General features: G+C 36.5%; 1 protein-coding gene and 1 pseudogene across 8 annotated transcripts in view; one reads left to right on the top strand and one right to left on the bottom strand.

The window, feature by feature from the left end:
- Positions 1-19,560, top strand: part of STAG2 (stromal antigen 2) — a 138,498-nt gene that overhangs the window by 39,332 nt on the left and 79,606 nt on the right. For all 8 annotated transcript variants that reach the window (XM_019421805.2, XM_019421800.2, XM_019421806.2 and 5 more), the window contains 2 exons: positions 11,487-11,630; positions 15,670-15,748. In XM_019421805.2, the coding sequence (XP_019277350.1) occupies positions 11,587-11,630; positions 15,670-15,748 (123 nt within the window). In that variant the 5' untranslated portion in view covers positions 11,487-11,586. The remainder of the gene's footprint in view (positions 1-11,486; positions 11,631-15,669; positions 15,749-19,560) is intronic.
- LOC128773767 (60S ribosomal protein L37-like) lies at positions 10,574-11,068 on the bottom strand (annotated as a pseudogene).

Raw genomic sequence — 19,560 nt, 5'->3', positions numbered from 1 at the left:
CTGTTTTTGCTTTCGTTACCTGTTTTTGGTCTCCTATCCAAGAAATCATTGCCAAGTTCGGTGTTATGAAGCTTTTCCTCTACATTTTCTTGTAGGAATTTTATAGTTTTAGGTCCTACATTTAGGTCTTTAACCTGTTTTTAATGAAATTTTTTTATATGGTGTGAGATAATGAATAGTTCAACTTCACATCTTTTGCGTGTGGATATCCAGTTTCCCCAGCACCATTTGTTGAAGAGACTGTCATTTCCCTATTGAGTGGTCTTCATACTTCTGTCAAAAATAATTTGAACGTGTATGCAAGGGTTTATTTCTGATCTCTCCGTTCTATTCTGTTGGTCTTTATGTCTGTCTGTGTTTGTGGTAGTACAACACTGTTTTGATTACTGTAGCTTTGTGATATGTTTTGAAAGCAGGAAGTGTGATTCCTCCAACTTTCTTTTATTCTAAATTGTTTCGGTTATTTGGAGTCCCCCTTGAATTTTATGATGATTTTTTCTGTTTTCTGGAAAAAAAAAAATGCTCTTGGGATTTTGATAGCAATTTCATTGAATCTGTGATTGTTTTGGGTAGTATGGACATCTTAAATGATAATACGTCTTCCAATCAATTTACATAGGTATCTTGTGACTTATTTGTGCCTTCTTTAATTTCTTTTTATTTTCTCTAAGACCTTAAGTAATTTCTACACCCAATGTGGGGCTTGAACTCATATCCATGAGACCAAAAGCCACATGCTCCACCGACTGATCCAGTCAGGTGCCCCAAGTGTCCTCTTTAATTTCATCCAGCAATATTTTGTAATTTTCAGTGTATAAGTATTCTACCTCCTTGGTTAGGTTTATTCCTAAGAAGTTTTTTCTTTTGATGCAATTGTAAATAAACTTATTTTCTTAGTTTCCCTTATTGGATTGTTCATTGTTGGTGTATAGAAGCAACAACTGATTTTTTTTAAGTTTTTATTTATTTTGAGATAGAGAGACCGTGTGTGTGCACACAAGCGGGAGGGGGCAGAGGGAAGGAGAGACAGAATCCCAAGCAGGCTCCGCACCACCAGCGCAGGGCTAGATGTGGGGCTCAAACGCGTGAACCGTGAGATCATGACCTGATCCGAGATCAAGAGTCTGACCCTTAACCACTGAGACACCCAGGCATGCCGAAGCACAGCTGATTTTGTGTGTTGACTTTGTATCCTGCAGCTTTGCTGAATTTGTTCATTCTAACAGGTGTGTGTGTGTGTGTGTGTGTGTGTGTGTGTGTTTGTGAAATTTTTCGAGTTTTCTACATCCAGGATCATATCTGAAAACAGATAATTTTACTTTTATAATTTGGGTGTCTTTTATTTTTCTTGTTTTTCATTTTCATTAAAATTTTTTAATGTTTATTTATTTTTGAGAAAGATGGAGAAATAGTGAGCAGAGGAGGGGCAGAGAGAGAAGGAGACACAGAATCTGTAGCAGGCTCCAGGCTCTGAGCTGTCAGCACAGAGTCCAATGTGGGGCTTGAACCCACGAACCGTGAGATCATGACCTGAGCCGATGTCCGATGCTGTCTTTAACCGACTGAGCCACCCAGGTGCCCTTAATTGCTTTTTAAAAAATGTTTATTTTTGAGAGAAAGAAAACAAGTGGGGAAGGGGCAAAGAGAGGAGGACAGAATCTGAAGCAGGTTGCACACTGACCGCAGACAGTCCGATGTGGGGCTAGAACTCATGAACTGTGAGATTATGACCTGAGCCCAGGTCTGACATTTTAACAGTCGGAGCCACCCAGACACGCACCCCTCTTGCTTAATTATTTTGGGTAGGACTGCTGATACTATGTTGCATAGAAGTGGGGAGAGTGGGCATCCTTGCTTCATTCCTGATCTTTTTCTTTTTTCCAATGTTTATTTTTGAGAGACAGAGACAGAGCATGAATGGGGGAGGGGCAGAGAGAGAGGGAGACACAGAATCTGAAGAATCTGAAGCAGGCTCCAGGCTCCGAGCTGGTTGGCACAGAGCTCGACAGGAGGCTCGAACTGTGAGATCATGACCTGAGTCAAAGTTTGACGCTTATCTGATTGAGCCACTCAGGCCCGGCCCCCCCCCCCCCCCCCCCCCCCCCCCCCCCCCCCCCGCCTCATTCCTGATCTTAAAGGGAAAGTTTCAGTCTTTAACAGTAGGATATTAGCTGTGGGCTTTTCATTAGTGGCCTTTGTTTTGTTGACTTTCCTTCTATTCCTAGTTTGTTGAGTGTTTTTATCATGAAAATGTGTTGAATTTTATCAAATGCTTTTTCTGCATCAGTTGAGATGATTATGAATTTTTTTGTCCTTCATTCAGTTTGGTGCATTGCAATGATTGATTTTCATATGTTGCACCAGCCTTGCATTCTAGGAATAAATCCCATTTGGTTATGGTGTATACTATGTTTAAGGTGCTATTGAATTTGGTTTGCTAGTATATTTTTAAGGATTTCTGTATTGGTGTTCATCAGGGATGTTGGTCTGAGGGTTTTCGTAGTGTCTGTCTGGCTTAATTTAACTTTTAAAATGTCATTTACATGTTTTAATCTTTAGGAAAGTTTAAGGTTAGAATTTAAATAAATTTAGTTTACATATGTATGACTCTTCTGTTATTGTCATTGTGTAGAATTAACAAATGAAGAACCAACCTCTTAAATCTGAAATAAGAAATGGAGAGTATCCATACTGGTTTATAAACTTCATTGTGAAAGCATATTTGATTTCTGAACTTCCAATATAAATATAATTCAAGCCTATGAATTGTATACTGTGGGTGTTAGTAGAAAGGTTAGCAGTTTATATCAAGTGGATGCTAATGCTAGGTATTTTAACAGGTTGTTATCTAACCAGAAATAGAAGGCACAAAAAATATTAAATATGTAGCTTGTATGTTGTGTTTCCTGGTCATACTAAAATGACAATATTTTTGTGCTTACTTAGTAGTAACTGAAAATATACACTTTAGATTAAAATTTCCCATTATCCTCTATAAAGTGGTTTTGCTTGTTTACCACTTTGCTTTTATTGTTGTTTGTTAACTGAATTGTTATCTTAGTGACAGTTGTATCTCCCTATTCCTGTGACTTATTAATAAACACTCAGTATTTCATTTAGATACTTTTTGTACTACCTTGAATAAATAAATGAAAGTTTTGATATAATCCGAGAATATGTGAGATAAAAATGTGGATTTCCCTTGAAATCCAGGTAGGATTATCCTTATTTTCATTTACTTTGCTATCACATCTGCTTTGCTATCTGTTGCTTGAAATCTGCCAGTGAGCTAGTGGTGCCCAGTGTGAAGTGGGTTTGATGGTGATAATACTGTGCTTATACTGTATACCATTTATAAGTATTTACACATGAATTTAGCTCATGGTTGTAAATTTGGTTTTCAGATCTAGATATTCATTTAAATCAGCTAATTGGGTCTCACCTTTGAAATGTTGATAGCCACTACACCCAGTTGTAATTATCTCTGTTTATTCATGATGTCTTAACATACAGAAAGTTCTGTCAGTGGGGGCATGTATATATTTTTAAATTAACTCAGTGTCGAAAGGTAGGTATGGTATTCTGGTATAAGTTAGATGAAGAGTGAGCATCGATAGTATTTTTAAAAATTACTCATGATTTAGCTATTGACCTTGGCAGACTGAGATAAGAGTTTAAGGTGATAGTTTATGGTAAAACAAATATTCTGTCTGTTTTGATGTTTAGCTTGATATTTATTTTGATATTTATCTGTTTTGATATTTATTTATAAAAGTCAACTGCAGCTTGTTAGGACACACTGGGGAATCAGCAGACTTGGAATTAGATAGTTGATACATGTCCAGTATATCAGGTATGATATGATATCCAGTGTCTAGCAGCAGCCAGTGCCGGTATGGTAGACAGATGGGAGGACGATGTGGCATTCAGATTAGGGCATCTGGAGAGACACAGAGATGCTGTTTTTAGGGTGGGTTTTGGGCAGGAATCCAGTTCATGGGATGGGGTTGGTAGATAATTTATAGCAAGAACAAAGCAGGGTATTGATCCTGGGATGACTCAGACACAGGGTACAACTGAGTACAGGGTGAAAGAGTAGTGGGTCTGCAGGAATAAAGCAGAAGCTTTTTCTTATCTTCCTCCCCTTCCCCTGCCAACACCCCCCCTCCCCCAACCGGTAGTACTCATTTGTTGCAAAGTTGAGGAGTGGCATGCTAGATTTTCTACAGAAATCAGAATTGATGGCCAAGATCTGGGGCAAGCAGAATATGTAGGTTGGGCCAGGTGATTCTAATTGTGTTTAGCACTGGAGTCGTATTTGGAAGGTATTGGGGAATGTGGGTAGACAAGGAAACTAGCAAGATTGCTGAGCACCTACTATCACATACTTAAAAATAGGAGGGGAACAGGTGGATGTTTCCAGTTCTGTCTGGCTTTAGTTTCTGGCAATGTGTAGTGATAGGATATCTGTGTAGACTGTGCCCCAGCTTGCTCCTTCCCCTCTTCCTGAAGTAGAAGTTGTTTCTGAAGTGTCGTGGCATTGTGTTCAGTTTGTCTACTTATTTGAGAAAGTCCTTTTACTTCTGGCCTCCCTCTTTCCTTCTGTATGTTGTTTTTTAAGTTTGTAAGGGCAGATGCTTGACCTATCGTACAGTTAATTAGGAAATGTAGGTGGGGTCATTAATTCTCTGAAGTGCCCAGATTTCTTCTAGTCTTACCATTTCCAGATTACCTTTTCCTGTGCTAAAGCAGGTGCTTTCACTAGAAATTCTTAAGGACTCCATCCAGGTTTATGGAAACGAAAATATATTTGCAAATGATACACGTGGTAGCTACGATATGAGTATGCTATCAAGAAATGTTTTGGTTGAAGTTTTGTTACTGGTCTGGGTGTGCATGATCATTGCTTGATTTGTCATTCTTTACACCTTGTCATCTCCTTAGAAGACTATAGCAGAAATTGGGGAGATAAACAGAGGGAAGAAAAACATCTTTTTGAGCAAGGAGAAATCTTTTTTTAAGAAGGTTATTAATCATTAAAGGGACAGTAGATTTTCTTCTTTTGAAGGTAAGTATTTACGATTAGCAGTTTTTTGGTGAGCTTTTCATTTCTTGCCCTATGTACTCAAAGTTGCCACATATCATTTGACATAAGGACTGATAATAACTTTCCTATTTTGGTTAAGTGTTCTGCTGCAGGAACTAGTTTACCTTTTAACATTCATGACCTCAACCTAAATGATAGACTCCTGCCAGTTGGCTTCTAAGAAAGTAGATAGGCCAATAAAAGCATACCTATGTTCATAAAGTTTTTGGGGGTGCCTGGGTGGCTCAATTGGTTAAGCGTCGGACTCTTGATTTTGGCTTGGGCCATGATCTCATGGTTTGAGTTTCAGCCCTGTGTGGGGGCTCCACCCTGGCAGTTCGGACCCTGCTTGGGATCATCTTTCTGCCTCTCTCTTTGCCGCATCCCCCCTCAAAATAAATACATCAACTTTAAAAAAATGTACAAAAAGTTTTTGTTCCCTGCTAACCTTGAGTAGATGAACATGGTAATGATCATTTTATGTGAGCGCTTGGATGGCTCGGTTGGTGGAGCATGCGACTCTTGATCTCAGGGGTCGTGAATTTGAGCCCCACATCGGGAGTAGAGATTACTTTTTAAAAAAGATCATTTTGTGATAGAACTCGGATTTTTGTAAATACTTTGAGATTATGGACCCGAAATATGAATAAATCAGCAGAGATAGTTTCGTAATTCCTCAGATAGTTCAGATTTTAAAAGATGACATTAAAAAAATACATCTCCACCTACATAATTTACTTTTTCCATACTAACAATAAAATTGTGAGTTAAAAATGTGACAATCACCTATATTGTCACCATCCTGATGGTTTTTTTGAATGTTTATTTTTTTTGAGAGCGGGAGTGTGCCTGCACACCTGCACAGCACAGGCAAGGGAGTAGCAGAACATGGAGAGAGAATCCCAAGCAGGTTCCCCATTGTTGGGGCAGAGCCCAGAGCTGTCAGTGCAGAGCCTGACACAGGGCTCAAGCTCACGAACTGTGAGATCATGACCTGAGCCAGAATCAAGAGTGGGATGCTTAACCAACTGAACCACAGGCATCCCACCACCCTATGTTAACTGTTCTCCTTTGCTGCTGCTTTTTTGTTGTTAATATTGCATCCATTGATAGAGGGCTTTGATGTATCAAACTTTACCCATGTTGCTACACAGTCATCATAAATAGTTGTAGAGAATGAATGGTATATTATTTGTGTTTCTGTACCGTAAGTTAATAAATGGCTGGACATTTAGGTTGTTCCTACTTTTAAGTGTTTATATTATAGTGATGGTGGCATTTCAGAGGGTTATATGTATTTCTTAGATGTGATTCTTAGAGAAGGATGTAATCCTTTTGAGAAGAGTGTTAAGATAATAGATTAGCATGTTTGTATGTGCTGAATTTGCTGGCCTTTAGCAGCTGAATGTTTCTCCATTTTTAGGGACATAACACACGTAGTCATTTTAAATGCTCCCCTCACTCCCTAACAGTATGTGGATTCTGAGGGACCTTGTTAGTGATGGCTCTCTGTTTTGGAGCTTTTTACTTTCTGTTTTGAGACCACTTGGGATTTGAGTTAAAAGAACTTTGAAACAATTCTTTTACCAAAAAATCAAAATTACTCTAAGATTTTTAAACAATATCATAGGAAAACATGTTTTTTGTATATTTTTACTTTTTTGGGGGGTAATTTTAATGAATTTATTAGCAGGTGATTCAAAGTTAATTATGCAAACATAATGACATTTTTTATATATTTGTGTTTGTATGTTCTAGTTATAGGAGTCTAACAGGTTTTCACAAGTGAGGGAAGATTTTGTTATTGAGTGAATTTAACATGGAATGTAAATTTTGAATAATAGGCCATAAACATGTATTTATTATAGATAACTTGAAAAAGCTATGGTGATCAAGTTTTAGCTTTTAGATCTTTGTTTATATCAAAAGAAGTGTTGCTGAGAGCATTTACTTGAATTTAATGTATAGAATTGAAAATATATAATCACCTATTACCTTTTATTCTAATAATTATGTGTGAATGTATTTAACAAACCTTTAATGGCAGTATACTAATACACTTGAGCTTAAGGAAATGGTTTTACTTTAGAGTATATTCAAACTGTCTACAAATGTGTTACTTAGTTTTCTACAGTAAGGAGAAACAAACTAATTGTTATTATATGTATTTTTTTCTTAAAAGGAACATAGTGATTAAGAGCTAAAGCAAATTTCATTTCTGTGCATTATCTTCCAAAGCTTTTGGAATGTTAACTCTTTTATAGTAGTTGCAGAGAATTTGTACATGTGCTAAGAATCAGTTTTTCCTTGACACTAGGTGAGAGCTCCACCTTGTGATCTTTGAGCATATTTTTTAAAAAATTAGTAACCTATAGTAGTCCAGAAGTGGTGTGATACGTTTGATCATCAGACTCTTAATTTTATTTGAGCATTACATATTCTTACAGTTTTGGGTTTTCCAACCTGGGACAAATGTTATTAAGTATATTTAAAGACTTTGTTTATAAGTTTTTTAATGTAAGTCTTTGGGGGAAGCAACTGTATTTATATACAGCTGTAGACATTTAAAATAAAAAAATTTATAGCGCTTTCTACAGATAAAAGTTTATATTAAAAAAACCCAGTGCTAATTTACCCCTTGATTCCCCCTCCCCTTAAAGAAGTACAAAGCAGCTTTAATATATATAATGTTTTGAGCTATGAAGAACTGTTTGGGTGGCAAATTGGTTATTTAGATAGTGATTAAAATAGCAAAAACTCAGATACAGGCAATTTGGTATTTATGCTTAATAATATTAGGTGGCAGTATAGATAGGTGCCTTCTTGTAGAAATATATTTTCATGTTTACTGGTACAGGTAGTTCCATAAGGGTAAGGATCTCTCCTGTTCACCACTGTGCGCCCCAGTGCGCAGCACTGCATTTGGCACATGGTATAGATACCTTTAATTGGTTGGATGGATTTTTAATAATTAGAAACTTATTAGAACAAATATTTAACCAGGATAGGGAGTTGGCGAGTTTAATAATTTTTTTCTAAATCTATTAGACCGTGTCATGGTATTTCTTTTTAAAATACAACTTGTAGGGGCGCCTGGGTGGCTTAGTCGGTTTAGCATCCAACTTCAGCTCAGGTCATGATCTCATGGTTTGGAAGTTCGAGCCTCGCATCTGGCTCTGTGCTGTGTTGACAGCTCAGAGCCTGGAGCCTGCTTCAGATTTTGTGTCTGTCTTGTCTGTCTGTCTGTCTCTCTCTCTCTCTCTCTCTCTCTGCCCCTTCCCTGCTCGTGCGCTCTCTCTCCCTCCTTCCTTCCCTCCCTCCCTCTCTCTCTCTCTCTCAAAAATAAACATTAAAAAAATTTTTAAATACAATTTGTCTGAGAGACTTAACATCTTCATAAATTCCATTTTTCCTTAGTGTTTGCTGTGGTTTCTAATTACCAAATCCATGTTAGTATAGCCCTGTATACTGAACAAATTAATTTGACCTGGCAGAACTTGTACACTAGAAATTTGTGCTATTTAGAGGAATGTGGTAAGTGTATCATATAATGCTTATTTTATTTAGTGTTCTCTGCTTTTCAGAGCTGATGCATTCTTTATGTCCCTTAGGAGAATATATTTATGAACTACTTTTAAAAACTGTGTATTTAAGGAATGCAGCAAGTTTGGTTTTATAAAGTGCTTGGGGGAGGGCTGAGGACATTGCAGGTACGCAGACAGAACAAGCACTTCATTTCCATCTTGCCATCTAGATTGCCTGGTTAGTGTTGGTTGGAACTTATTAGCTCTATACTTCTCCAACTCCTTTATAAAAAACAAAATTGTTTCTTAAGAAGTAATCTTTTTTTTTAATAAGTTGGGATTTTTAGGAGGCTAGAGTGCATCCTACGTGTGATGGCAAGCATCAGAGTTCTGGTGTGCTACTTAGATAATTCCTTAGGTTACAATAAGAATAAAACCAGATTAACAATTTAGTGGTTTTAGAGGAGAACAATCCTGGGACCATGATTTAGTGCAATGAGAAGACCATACTAACGGTCATACCCAAATAAAGATTTTACAATATGAGTACTCTTCAGAAAAAAAGATCAACTCAAAGTGGCAGTATAGACAACCCCTGATTATTCAGGGCTTGATTTGTGGATTACTCATTCTTCTTGTTTCTCTTATTACCTCATTATTTTGCTGTTCATAGTAGCTTCATTAGAGTGAGCTAGGAAATGTAGTGTTTTGAATTTCTATTAATTGCATATTACTAGCTATTTATGATTTTTAGAGACTTAATGGAAAAAAATGGGGCACCTGGCTGGCTCGGTTGGCAGAACATGCGACTGTTGATCTCAGGGTTTCAGCCCCACTTTGTGTGTAGAGATTATTTTAAAAAAATCTTAAAATTAATGGAAAAATTGAATTATCAGTTTCTTGTATAATGTATTTATTGGGAGAGATCATTAGAAGTTAATCAGTATGCAATATTTTAGCATTATTATTTTTGGGGAGCATAGAGAGTGCATGTGTGCGTGTGAGCGGGGGAAGGGCAGAGAGAGGAGAGAGAAAATCCCAAGCAGGCTTCATGCTCAACACAGAGCTCAATGCGGGACTGAATCTCACAACCGTGGGATGGTGACCTGAGCCAAAACCCACAGGTGGACACTTAACAGACTGAGTCATCCAGGTGCCCCATAATGTTTATTATTAATTAGATATATTTAGTCTTATCTGCTTTTTCTTTAGGTGGCCATCAAGTACTAGATTCACATGAAAATAAAAGAAAAACATAAGAAAATTATAAAAGAAAGTTACACACAAGATTAAGAGCTTCAGACCCAGCCTATTTTTTCTTTCTTGTTACAGACAGACTTATCATTTACTTTTAGATCATTTTCTCATTTAGGATCTGCATCTTTGACCTTCAAAATTAGAAATAATATCCTTCCTATGGCCAAACTAATCTTATTTTGGTCACAAATGGCATCATCTGTTGTCTACATGACATTATTGGTATTTAAATTGATTGTAAGTTCCTTGAGGGAATAGATCAGAGCTAACATTTTTTCCCCTTCTCTTTTCAACACAGTGTGGTATTATCATGACATTATTTATTAATAAGCAAGACTTTGGGCTGCTTCTTTTATTATAGAAGAACCTGCCTTTTTTTTTTTTTTTTTAAGGTAGGCTCTATGCCTAACATGGGGCTTGAACTCATGACCCTGAGATCAAGAGTTGCATGCTCTACAGACTAGGCCAGTCCGGCACCCCTGGCTAGCTCCTTTTAACTGTACGGTACATCATCAGCAAAAAGCTGCAGAATTTTTAGGCGTCTTGTATTATGGTTTTAAACTTGTCATAAAGATTTTAGGACCAGTAAAAGAGTCATATCCTGTTCCTAGTTAGGGCATACATCTCTTTAAGCCAGGCTAGAGAATCATAACAAATTTTAATTATTTAAACCAGAACATTTATTTGTAACTAATTATTGAAATCCTTAAGATGAAACAGATGCTGCAGCATCTGCCCTCTTGGGTTTAAGTATTGTTCTTTCACGGAATCCATGCTGGAATCTGCAGTATACAATTTTTAGGTGCCTCATTTGATCAGTCCCAGTGGTATTTCATCTTTTAGCCTTGGCACTCCAGTTATACTTTCTCTTCCCCTTGGCAGGATTATTTACTACAGGTTGGCTTTTTTTTTTTTAATTTAAATTTCTTAAAAATATGTATTTATTTTTGGGAGACAGAGAGACAGAGTGCAGGCAGGGGAGGAGCAGAGAGAGAGGGAGGCATAGAGCCTGACGTTAGGCTCAAACCCATGAAGCATGGGATCATGACCTGGGCCGAAGTCGGACGCTTAACCTACTGAGCCACCCAGGCGCCCCACCACAGGTTGACTTCTGAAGGTGGTAGGCCGTGGAGCCACGGTGGCGGCACAATGGGGGCGTCTTATTGCCACGCTTTCCAAATGATTACATCCCCTTCATCATCTCGTTTCTGTGCCTGAGACCAAAGAGAGAGAATCATAACAAAATTTAAGAATAATTGTCTGTAATACAGTGTTTTTTCTTTGTAACTGTTGTTGCTACGGTGGGGCTACACCTGTTTATAACAAATCCACATCTAGAAAAAGCAGTCAAATGCAAGGGGAAAAAAATCCTTATTTACTAAAGGACAGTAGCAGGCACTGGGAAATTTAGGTTTTGTTTTGTTTTGTTTTGTTTTGTTTTTGTTTGTTTTAAGATTTTAAGTAATCTCTATACCAGAACTTACAACCTGGAGATCAAGAGTTGCATGCTCTACCAACTGAGCCAGCCAGGTGCCCTGGAAATTTAGTTTTTGAGTATGGATATCCTTCCCAATATTTTTCATTTGTTTGTAATAAATATGGCATCCCTTCCCTTAAAGGAATTGTTTGTCTTAGAAGAAAGAAGCAAACCATCATTTTACCCACGTAAATATATGAATATATTTCTGACATTGGGGTGTTCCAGAAGATGATAAAGAAATGATAGCAGCTCCAGAAATACCAACTGATTTTAATCTACTACAGTAAGTATATTATGAAAATTTTTAAATACTTGCTTTTTCCACGAAATGGGAAATATAGTATATTAATTTCAGTTAAAGTTAGTTCAGAAGATCTAACATATAAGATAGAAGATAAGCATGTAACTTTGAAACAGTTTATATGAGTGCTGGTTTGTCTCTGTAACAGCAATTCCATGGTTTTCTGTACTATGTGTTAAATTTATTTTTTAATTTATTATTTTGCCGTGCGATTCTTTGAATCTGTACTTGGTTTTACAGTAGCAAACTGTTTGAGGGAGTGCTGTGAAATTCTTAAAATGTACAGTGTTCTCATTAGTAAGGAATATGTACCACATAGTAGCATTTAGGATGTAATATCAGATTTTTGTTATAAAATCCAATGAGAATAGGGTAAAACAAATCTGGGAGGGTAGGATATACTCTTCATATTTTTTTCCAGAAACAAATTACATGCTTAGTGGTCCATAAAGTAACTTCAACGTAGGTATTTTCTTTTACCCTTGTTCTAAAAGCTACCTATACTCCTTATTCAACTTCTATTCTAACTACTTTTTAGTATTTGATGTAGGAAGGAATTTGAGCTACTGTATGTAATAGTAGTTTTCACACTAAGCTGCAGTTTCCTGAGGTGCCTCAGTGAAAAGTGAAACTTTAAACTGGATCCCCTTAACTTTACACACATATACACCATAGTATATTTGCTGTTGGAATTTTTATAAGACTTGATTTGAAAATAGTTTGGTTGCTAAAAATTGTGAAAACATTAGATAGATACCTTTGTACATAATGGTTGCCAGTGTCTACTTTTGATGCTGTATAGATTTTCATGTTTATTTATAAAAATTACAAATTTTTAATTTTAATTTTATTTTAGAGAGAGAAAGGGGGATCACAAGCAGGGGAGAGGGGCAGAGGGAGGGAGAGAGAATCTTAAGCAGGCTCCATGCTCTGCATGGAGCCAGACTCAGGGCTTCATCCCACAACCGTGGGATCATGACCTGAGCTGAAATCAAGAGTTGGATGCTCAACCGACTGAGCCACCCAGGCGCTCCTAGGTTTTCATTTTTGAAATAACTTTATTATTTTCAGTGGAGACTATGGGGGGTCTACTGGGATGTTGCCAATATTTCAAAGTATGTTTTTTAATGTGACTTCAATCCCAGTGTTTATTAATTGTATTTTAAGATTCTTGAGGGACATTTCTTATTTTTGTTTGAGGGAGGATATGGGATAGTCTTAGGAAAAAATAATTTTTGGTTTGACTATTGTAAAATTAGGAAATTTCTTAAATTGTTAATTAATATTGGAGCCAGTTAAGACTGTATATAGTATAGGGGCATCTGAGTAACTCAGTCGGTTGAGCGTCCGACTTTGGCTCAGGTCATGATCTCGCAGTCTTTAAAGTTCAAGCCCCGGGTCGGGCTCTGTGCTGACAGCTCAGAGCCTGGAGCCTGCTTCGGATTCTGTGCCTCCCTCTCTCTGCCCCTCTCCCACTCCCACTCTCTCTCAAAAATGAGTAAACGTAAAAAAAAATAAAAAAAAAAAGACTGTTCATATTATAAACTAGACTACTATTAGAATATCTCAAGTAATTAAAGACTGAAATAGGATAATGGATAAGTGGGAATTGTTGTGGAGGTAGAATAGCACTATTTGGTGGGGGATGAGATGGGAGCCAGGGTAAAGAGAAAGGAGTGGGTGGTTCAGTCATATGATAGATGACTCATGAAATTTCAAGCCACTAAAAGGTTAACCTCGTATGCTCCATAAACATACTAGCATAGGCTATTTTACCTAGGATAGGTGGTGGTGTTCTTTTGATCTTAAAAGCAGAGGAAAACACTGGAGGAAGACAGACTTTCAAGAATATTTCTTCTCTGGTTGGGGATATTTTAGACTCTTATCCTGATTACTCCAGATTTCTTCATAAGGTTCTCCAGTTTGTAATCAAACCTCTAGTGGCTCATTCTTTTAGTTGGGATAGCCTGGAGATGAGGATTAGGAGTGTAATTGAGCCTGTGATTACTCTGTGGCCATTGGAATATTGTGAAGACTAGTTATTGTTTGCAGATTTACTGCAGTTCCTGAGCTAAGAGAGATGGTGTCCCACAGATGTCTTGGGAAGGAAGAAGTATTATTTATATTCAGCAGATCCTTAAAAACATTTTTTTTTTTTGCAAGACCATATAGGTATGTGGGGAGAATATTGATGACAACAATCTTCCTAAGATGTAACAGGCATGAGGTTTTCAGGGTTAATATTATAGTAGTCGTTTAGGTTTTGGTGCATTAACTCTGGGAAATGGTATTTATTATAAGCCCTTTCCTCACAGCATTATAGGAGATAGTTAAGATTGCCACTATCTTCAGTACCTTGTTTAAATTACTTTGTATCTGAGTGCTATAAATAGTAATTTTTTTCCCTGCTAGCACCTTAACCATTATTATACGTATGTAAAGTATTCCTACCTCATAGCCTCCGGACAACTGGTTATTGTGGCAATAAAAATGGAAATAAAAGAAATCTAGTTAGAGAAGACTAGCTTTAGAAAGATAGCTTTAAATTTTGATTGCATTTATTTTAAGCAAAACTGGTATGAGGTTTACATATTTGGAGTGGCAAACTTTTATCTTGTATGGGTGTGGCTCAATCCTAAAATCCATTATGACCCAAATTCCAAGTATGCCTTGGCTTAAGCATTTAAATGAGATTATGTTACTACTATTTAGATACAGAGACCCATATTTACATATATATGAAGCATTACACATATGTATTTAAATTAGTCTTCTTCCTCATGTGTATGAAAATCCAGATAATACAAAACACCCCACCTTCTCCAAAATAAAGGACTTTACTTCTTGTACGAGAATGAAGAGACTTGAGAGATTTCATTCTTTCTTGCATATACATTGTTTGTAGATGAGAAGATTGAGAGATTGTCACTTAAGATCACACAGTTTCTTAGTACTAGAATCAGTTCTCCTGACTATAGCTTACCACCTCTTTATTTCAAAAAGGATTTTGATCAATTAGCACACCTGTATTTCAAATGGCTTAGTTTGTAAAAATGTTTTATATATACCTTTCAGAAATACATGTTTTGTATAGTTATATTTAGATATACAAATATTTTTTGAGTGAGAGAGGAGTGGTCAGAGGATCCTTAATATTGCTAAAATTCCCTAATATTAAGTTCATCTAGTTCTTAGTGTTAAAATACAGTTTTCTGAGCACAGTGGTGTTTCAATCAGAAAATGAAACCAGCAATTACAATAGAACACAATTCCTAGGGTTAAAATTTTGAGAACCATTGGTTTTGTTTTTGTATTTTGGTTAAAATTAACAAAATAAAAATGTTTAGATATTTGTGTTTTAGATTATTGTTTTTGTAGTTATGTAATTTTATGTTTGGGAATGTGCTGTGGTATGATGCTTTGGGGAAGCATCTTCATTATATTTAATGAATAAGAATTAATTGAAAATAATTGAAAAGAATAAATCAAACCTTTCTGTTAGAAAATATGGCAAAAATTATTAACTCTACCAATGTTTTTTAAAAAAGTTGTATTTATTTTTGAGAGACAGTGCACAAGTGAGGGAGGGGCAGGGAGAGAGTGGGACACAGGATCTGAAGTGGGCTCTGCACTGAGAACATTGAGCCTGAGGTGGGCCTCCAACTCACAAGCTGTGAGATCATGTCTTGAGCTGAAGTCAGATGCTCAACTGACCGAGCCACCTAGGTGCCCTAAATTCCACCTTTATTTCTAAGGAAATGTTTTTGTTGTTTTTTTTAAAGTTTATTTATTTATTTTGAGAGAGAGAGAACATGCATGCTGGAGGGGCAGAGATGGAGGGAAGGAGAGAATCCCAAACAGGCTCCCTGCTGTCAGCACAGAGCCCGATGTGGGACTCGATCCAACGAACCATGAGATCATGACCTGAGCCGAGATCAAGAGATCAGATACTTAACCAACTGAGCCACCTAGATGCCCCTATAAGGAAAGTTTTAAATAATTGCTTATCTTTCTGTCACAGGGAGTCAGAAACACATTTTTCTTCTGACACAGATTTTGAAGACATTGAAGGAAAAAACCAAAAGCAAGGCAAAGGAAAGGTATGTACAGACTATAACTTTATTTTGGTTCTTAAGGTCATTTGTACACACACACACACACACACACACACACACACACACACACACACACACAAATATAGTTTTAGTTGTATCTCAGATATTCTATTTTGTTTTTTTTTTTAATTTATTTATTTTGAAAGAGAGAAAGGCAGGGAGAGAGAATCTCAAGGAGGATCTGCACTGTCAGTGTGGAGTATGATGGCAGGGCTTGAACTCATGAGCCATGAGATCATGACCTGAGTCCAACTCAAGAGTCAGACTGACTGACTCTTGCAGCCCCAGTCAGATAGATACTCTCTTTTAAAAATGCTTTTTTCCTGGATTGGTGTGGTAAACCTTCTGAACACATATGGTTTCTTTGGCTTCTAGGTCAAATATCTTTTTTTTGAGAGAGAAAATAAAAAGGGCAGCACAAGCAGGGAAGGGGCAGAGAGAGAGAATGAGAATCCCAAACAGGCTCTGTGCCATCAACGCAGAGCCCGATGCAGGACCTGATCCATGAACCATGGAGCAAGAGTTGGACGCTTAAAATCAAGAGTTGAATGCTTAACTGACTTAGTCACCGAGGTGCCCCTGGGTCAAATATCTTTTGATTATCTATTTCCACTAGTGTAAAGTTGAAATTAATAACACATCATTGTTTCTTTTTTTAAAAAAAATTTATTAAGTTTTTAATTTTAATTCTAGTATAGTTAACATACAGTATTACATTAGTTTTAGGTGTCAGTATAGTGATTCAATAATTTTATACATTACTCAGTGCTTGTCATGGTAAATGTACTCTTTAAACCCCATTGCCTATTTCACCCATCCCTCCACATACCTCCCCTGTGGTAACCATCAGTTTGTTCTCTATAGTTACGAAGAGTCAGTTTCTTGGTTTGTCTCTCTTTTTCATTTGTTCACTTGTTTCTTAAATTCCGTATAGGAGTCAAATCATATGGTATTTGTCTTTCCCTGACAGACTTATTTCACTTAGCATTATACTCTCTAGCTCCATCTATGTTGTTGCAAATGCAAGATTTCATTCTTTTTTATGGCTGAGTAATATTCCATTGTATATACACGCTACATCTTCTTTATCCATTCGTCTATTGATGGACATCTGTTGATGTGCTGCTTCCATAATTTGGCTATTGCAAATAGTAGTAAACATAGAGGTGCATATATTGTTTTGAATTAGTGTTTTTGTGTTCTTTGGGTAAGTACCCAAATCGTTAGTGTGATTACTGGATCATAGGGTAGATCTAGCTTTAGTTTTTTGAGAAACTTACATACTGTTTTCCACAGTGGCTGCACCAGTTTGCCTTCCCACCAACAGTACACGAGGGCTCCTTTTTCTGTACATCCTTGCCAACACTTGTTTCCATTTCTAATAGATTCTTTTGTAAAGCACAGTATGCTAAACACAATGTAATATTTTGTTGGCTTTACACATGAGTAGTCAAATATAAAGCAAAGCAATAATAAGATGTCCTATTCTAAAGATGTAACCTATAACCAGTTCAAGTCTAATAGGTTACAGTTGACAAGAGTTTCACTTTTTATAAATAATGCCAAGGATAAAAACTAACAAAGTAAGGTTCTGAGTCAATAGAATGCAAGTTTAGAATATGAGTAGTTAGCCTGAGAGCTCTGGACAACTTGGTGAATGGGTGAATTATTTTGATGATTTGGAAAGTACACTTGACCCTGTGCATGTGTGTGAATACATTGTACAAAAGCTGATTCATTTTTGTTAACCATTTTCTTTCCCAAAATGAATTTTGGATTTATATTTTCTTATGACATATTTACTTAAAGTCTAAATAACAGAAATGTAAAATGAACAAAGTAAAATTTCCCTATAAACCTATCATACAGAGGTAATGTGTTATTTAAACATTTTGATGAACATACTTTTTTTATACATATACCTGTCTATAAACATGCACGTAGAATTTTACTTAAATGGGCTTATACTATGCAGACTGCTTAATTTGCTTTTAAAACTCAATAGTATGTTGTCAGCAGCTTTCCTATCAGTGAATTTTTGCTGTAATTTCTAATGTTGTCAAGGCATCACATTTTATGTATGGAATATAATTTATTTAACTAGTCCTTGGAATATATTTTTAGAGTTCACATAATCCATGTTTCATAATTTCATATGCTTTTTTAGTCTGTTAAAAAGTGGAAGTTTTGAGACAGAAAAAGTGTGAATGAATAAAATGTTAACTCAGAACTATCCAAAGACAACTATAATTCTAGTGGGTAGTTTATGGTTTATTCATTATAAATCCATGTTTTCTTGTTCCACAAATATCTTGCAAAACTAAAAATCTGCTTTTGACTTTGATTTCATTTACAAGGTGGGATAAGACTAACAGTGGCATCTGAATAGAGGACTCCCCAAAGTTACTGTGCCACAGGTTAACTTTATATAAGCCACTGCTATGAGTGAGGTGTTAGGGGTCAGGTCAAGGATTTATTATAATAGTAACTTGGCGTTTTTTTTGTTTTTTTTTTTTTTTTTAAGTTTATTTATTTTGAGAGAGAGAATACATGCGAGGGAGGGAGGGGCAGAGAGGTGGGGAGAGAATCCCTCAGATTCTGTCAGCACAGAGTCTGATGTGGGGCTCGATCTCGAACTGTGAGATGATGACCTGAGCTGAAATCAAGAGTCAGATGCTTAACTGACTGAGCCACCCAGTCGCCCTGGTAACTACGTTTTGACACTATACTATGTATATCCCAAGCACTGTGCTAATAATATTGTTTGTTTAACTAATTTAATATTTGAACCACCCTGTGGATTAGAAATCTTCCTTATTTTTATAGATAGGAAACTGTGGTCCAGAGGAGCCCGGTGCTTAAAGGATTTGAGCCCACATGTTGAAAGATGGTGCTCTTAATCCACTGTAGTATGCTAGCTCATAGTCTTTCTTTAGAGATGTTTTTCATCTAGAAGATTGTACCCAGGTTAGCATGTTTACTTCTTGTACTTCCTGTGTTATCATTCCTTGCATGTTGTTTTCTAGCATAGCATATTCATTGAACCATTTTAATTGTACTAATTAGTTTTCCATACCAACAGGGAGTATTGAAGCATGTGATAGATAGATTGCAAATATACAGTTCCGTTTAATTAACATTAACATTTTATACTTTTCTAGTGTACTCCCGGTAGTTGATTTTTTCTTTCACCCTTATCTGAAATCCTTCTACTGGGGACAATAACCTTTCATTCTACAATTAGTAATTAATGACTTAGTTTCGCAAAGGCTGCGTCTCATTAAGAAAGTAATGTAAGTTAACAAGTAATATATTTCAGTTGTTAGGAAGGAGTTTGAAGTAGTTATTATGAGTAGGGTGGTTTTGGACTCTTGAGGAAGGACCCTCGATGGAACAAAGTATAGACCCATACGGGCTGTCAGCAGAAATACATTTGTAGACCTGGCGGTAGATTGGGGGTTTGTAAACTATGACCTGTTTTTATACTGCCCATGAGCTAAGAATGGCTTTTATATTTTTAAAGGGTTATAAAAATAAACAAAGAACATGTGACAGAGATGGAATGTGGCTTGCAAAGCTTGAAATATTTACTGTCTGGTATTGTACAGAAAGTTTGCCGATCCTTGCTCTAGATCATAGAAACGTGTAGGTTGAAAAGAGACCTAGAAATCATCTATTCTAATCTGTAAAGATTTAATACAACTCTGACATTTTAGAAATGAGGACTCTGAGTTAGGGAATGACTTGCTTTTCTATAACAAGGTATAAAGGCCGTGGGAGGTATTTTATAACTGAGG

Source organism: Panthera pardus, unplaced genomic scaffold, assembly GCF_024362965.1.
Source record: "Panthera pardus isolate Hobbes unplaced genomic scaffold, ASM2436296v1 HiC_scaffold_27, whole genome shotgun sequence".
NCBI classification, from domain to species: Eukaryota; Metazoa; Chordata; class Mammalia; order Carnivora; family Felidae; genus Panthera; species Panthera pardus.
Note: the sequence above shows the minus strand (reverse complement) of the source record. Positions and strands in the feature narration are given on the sequence as shown.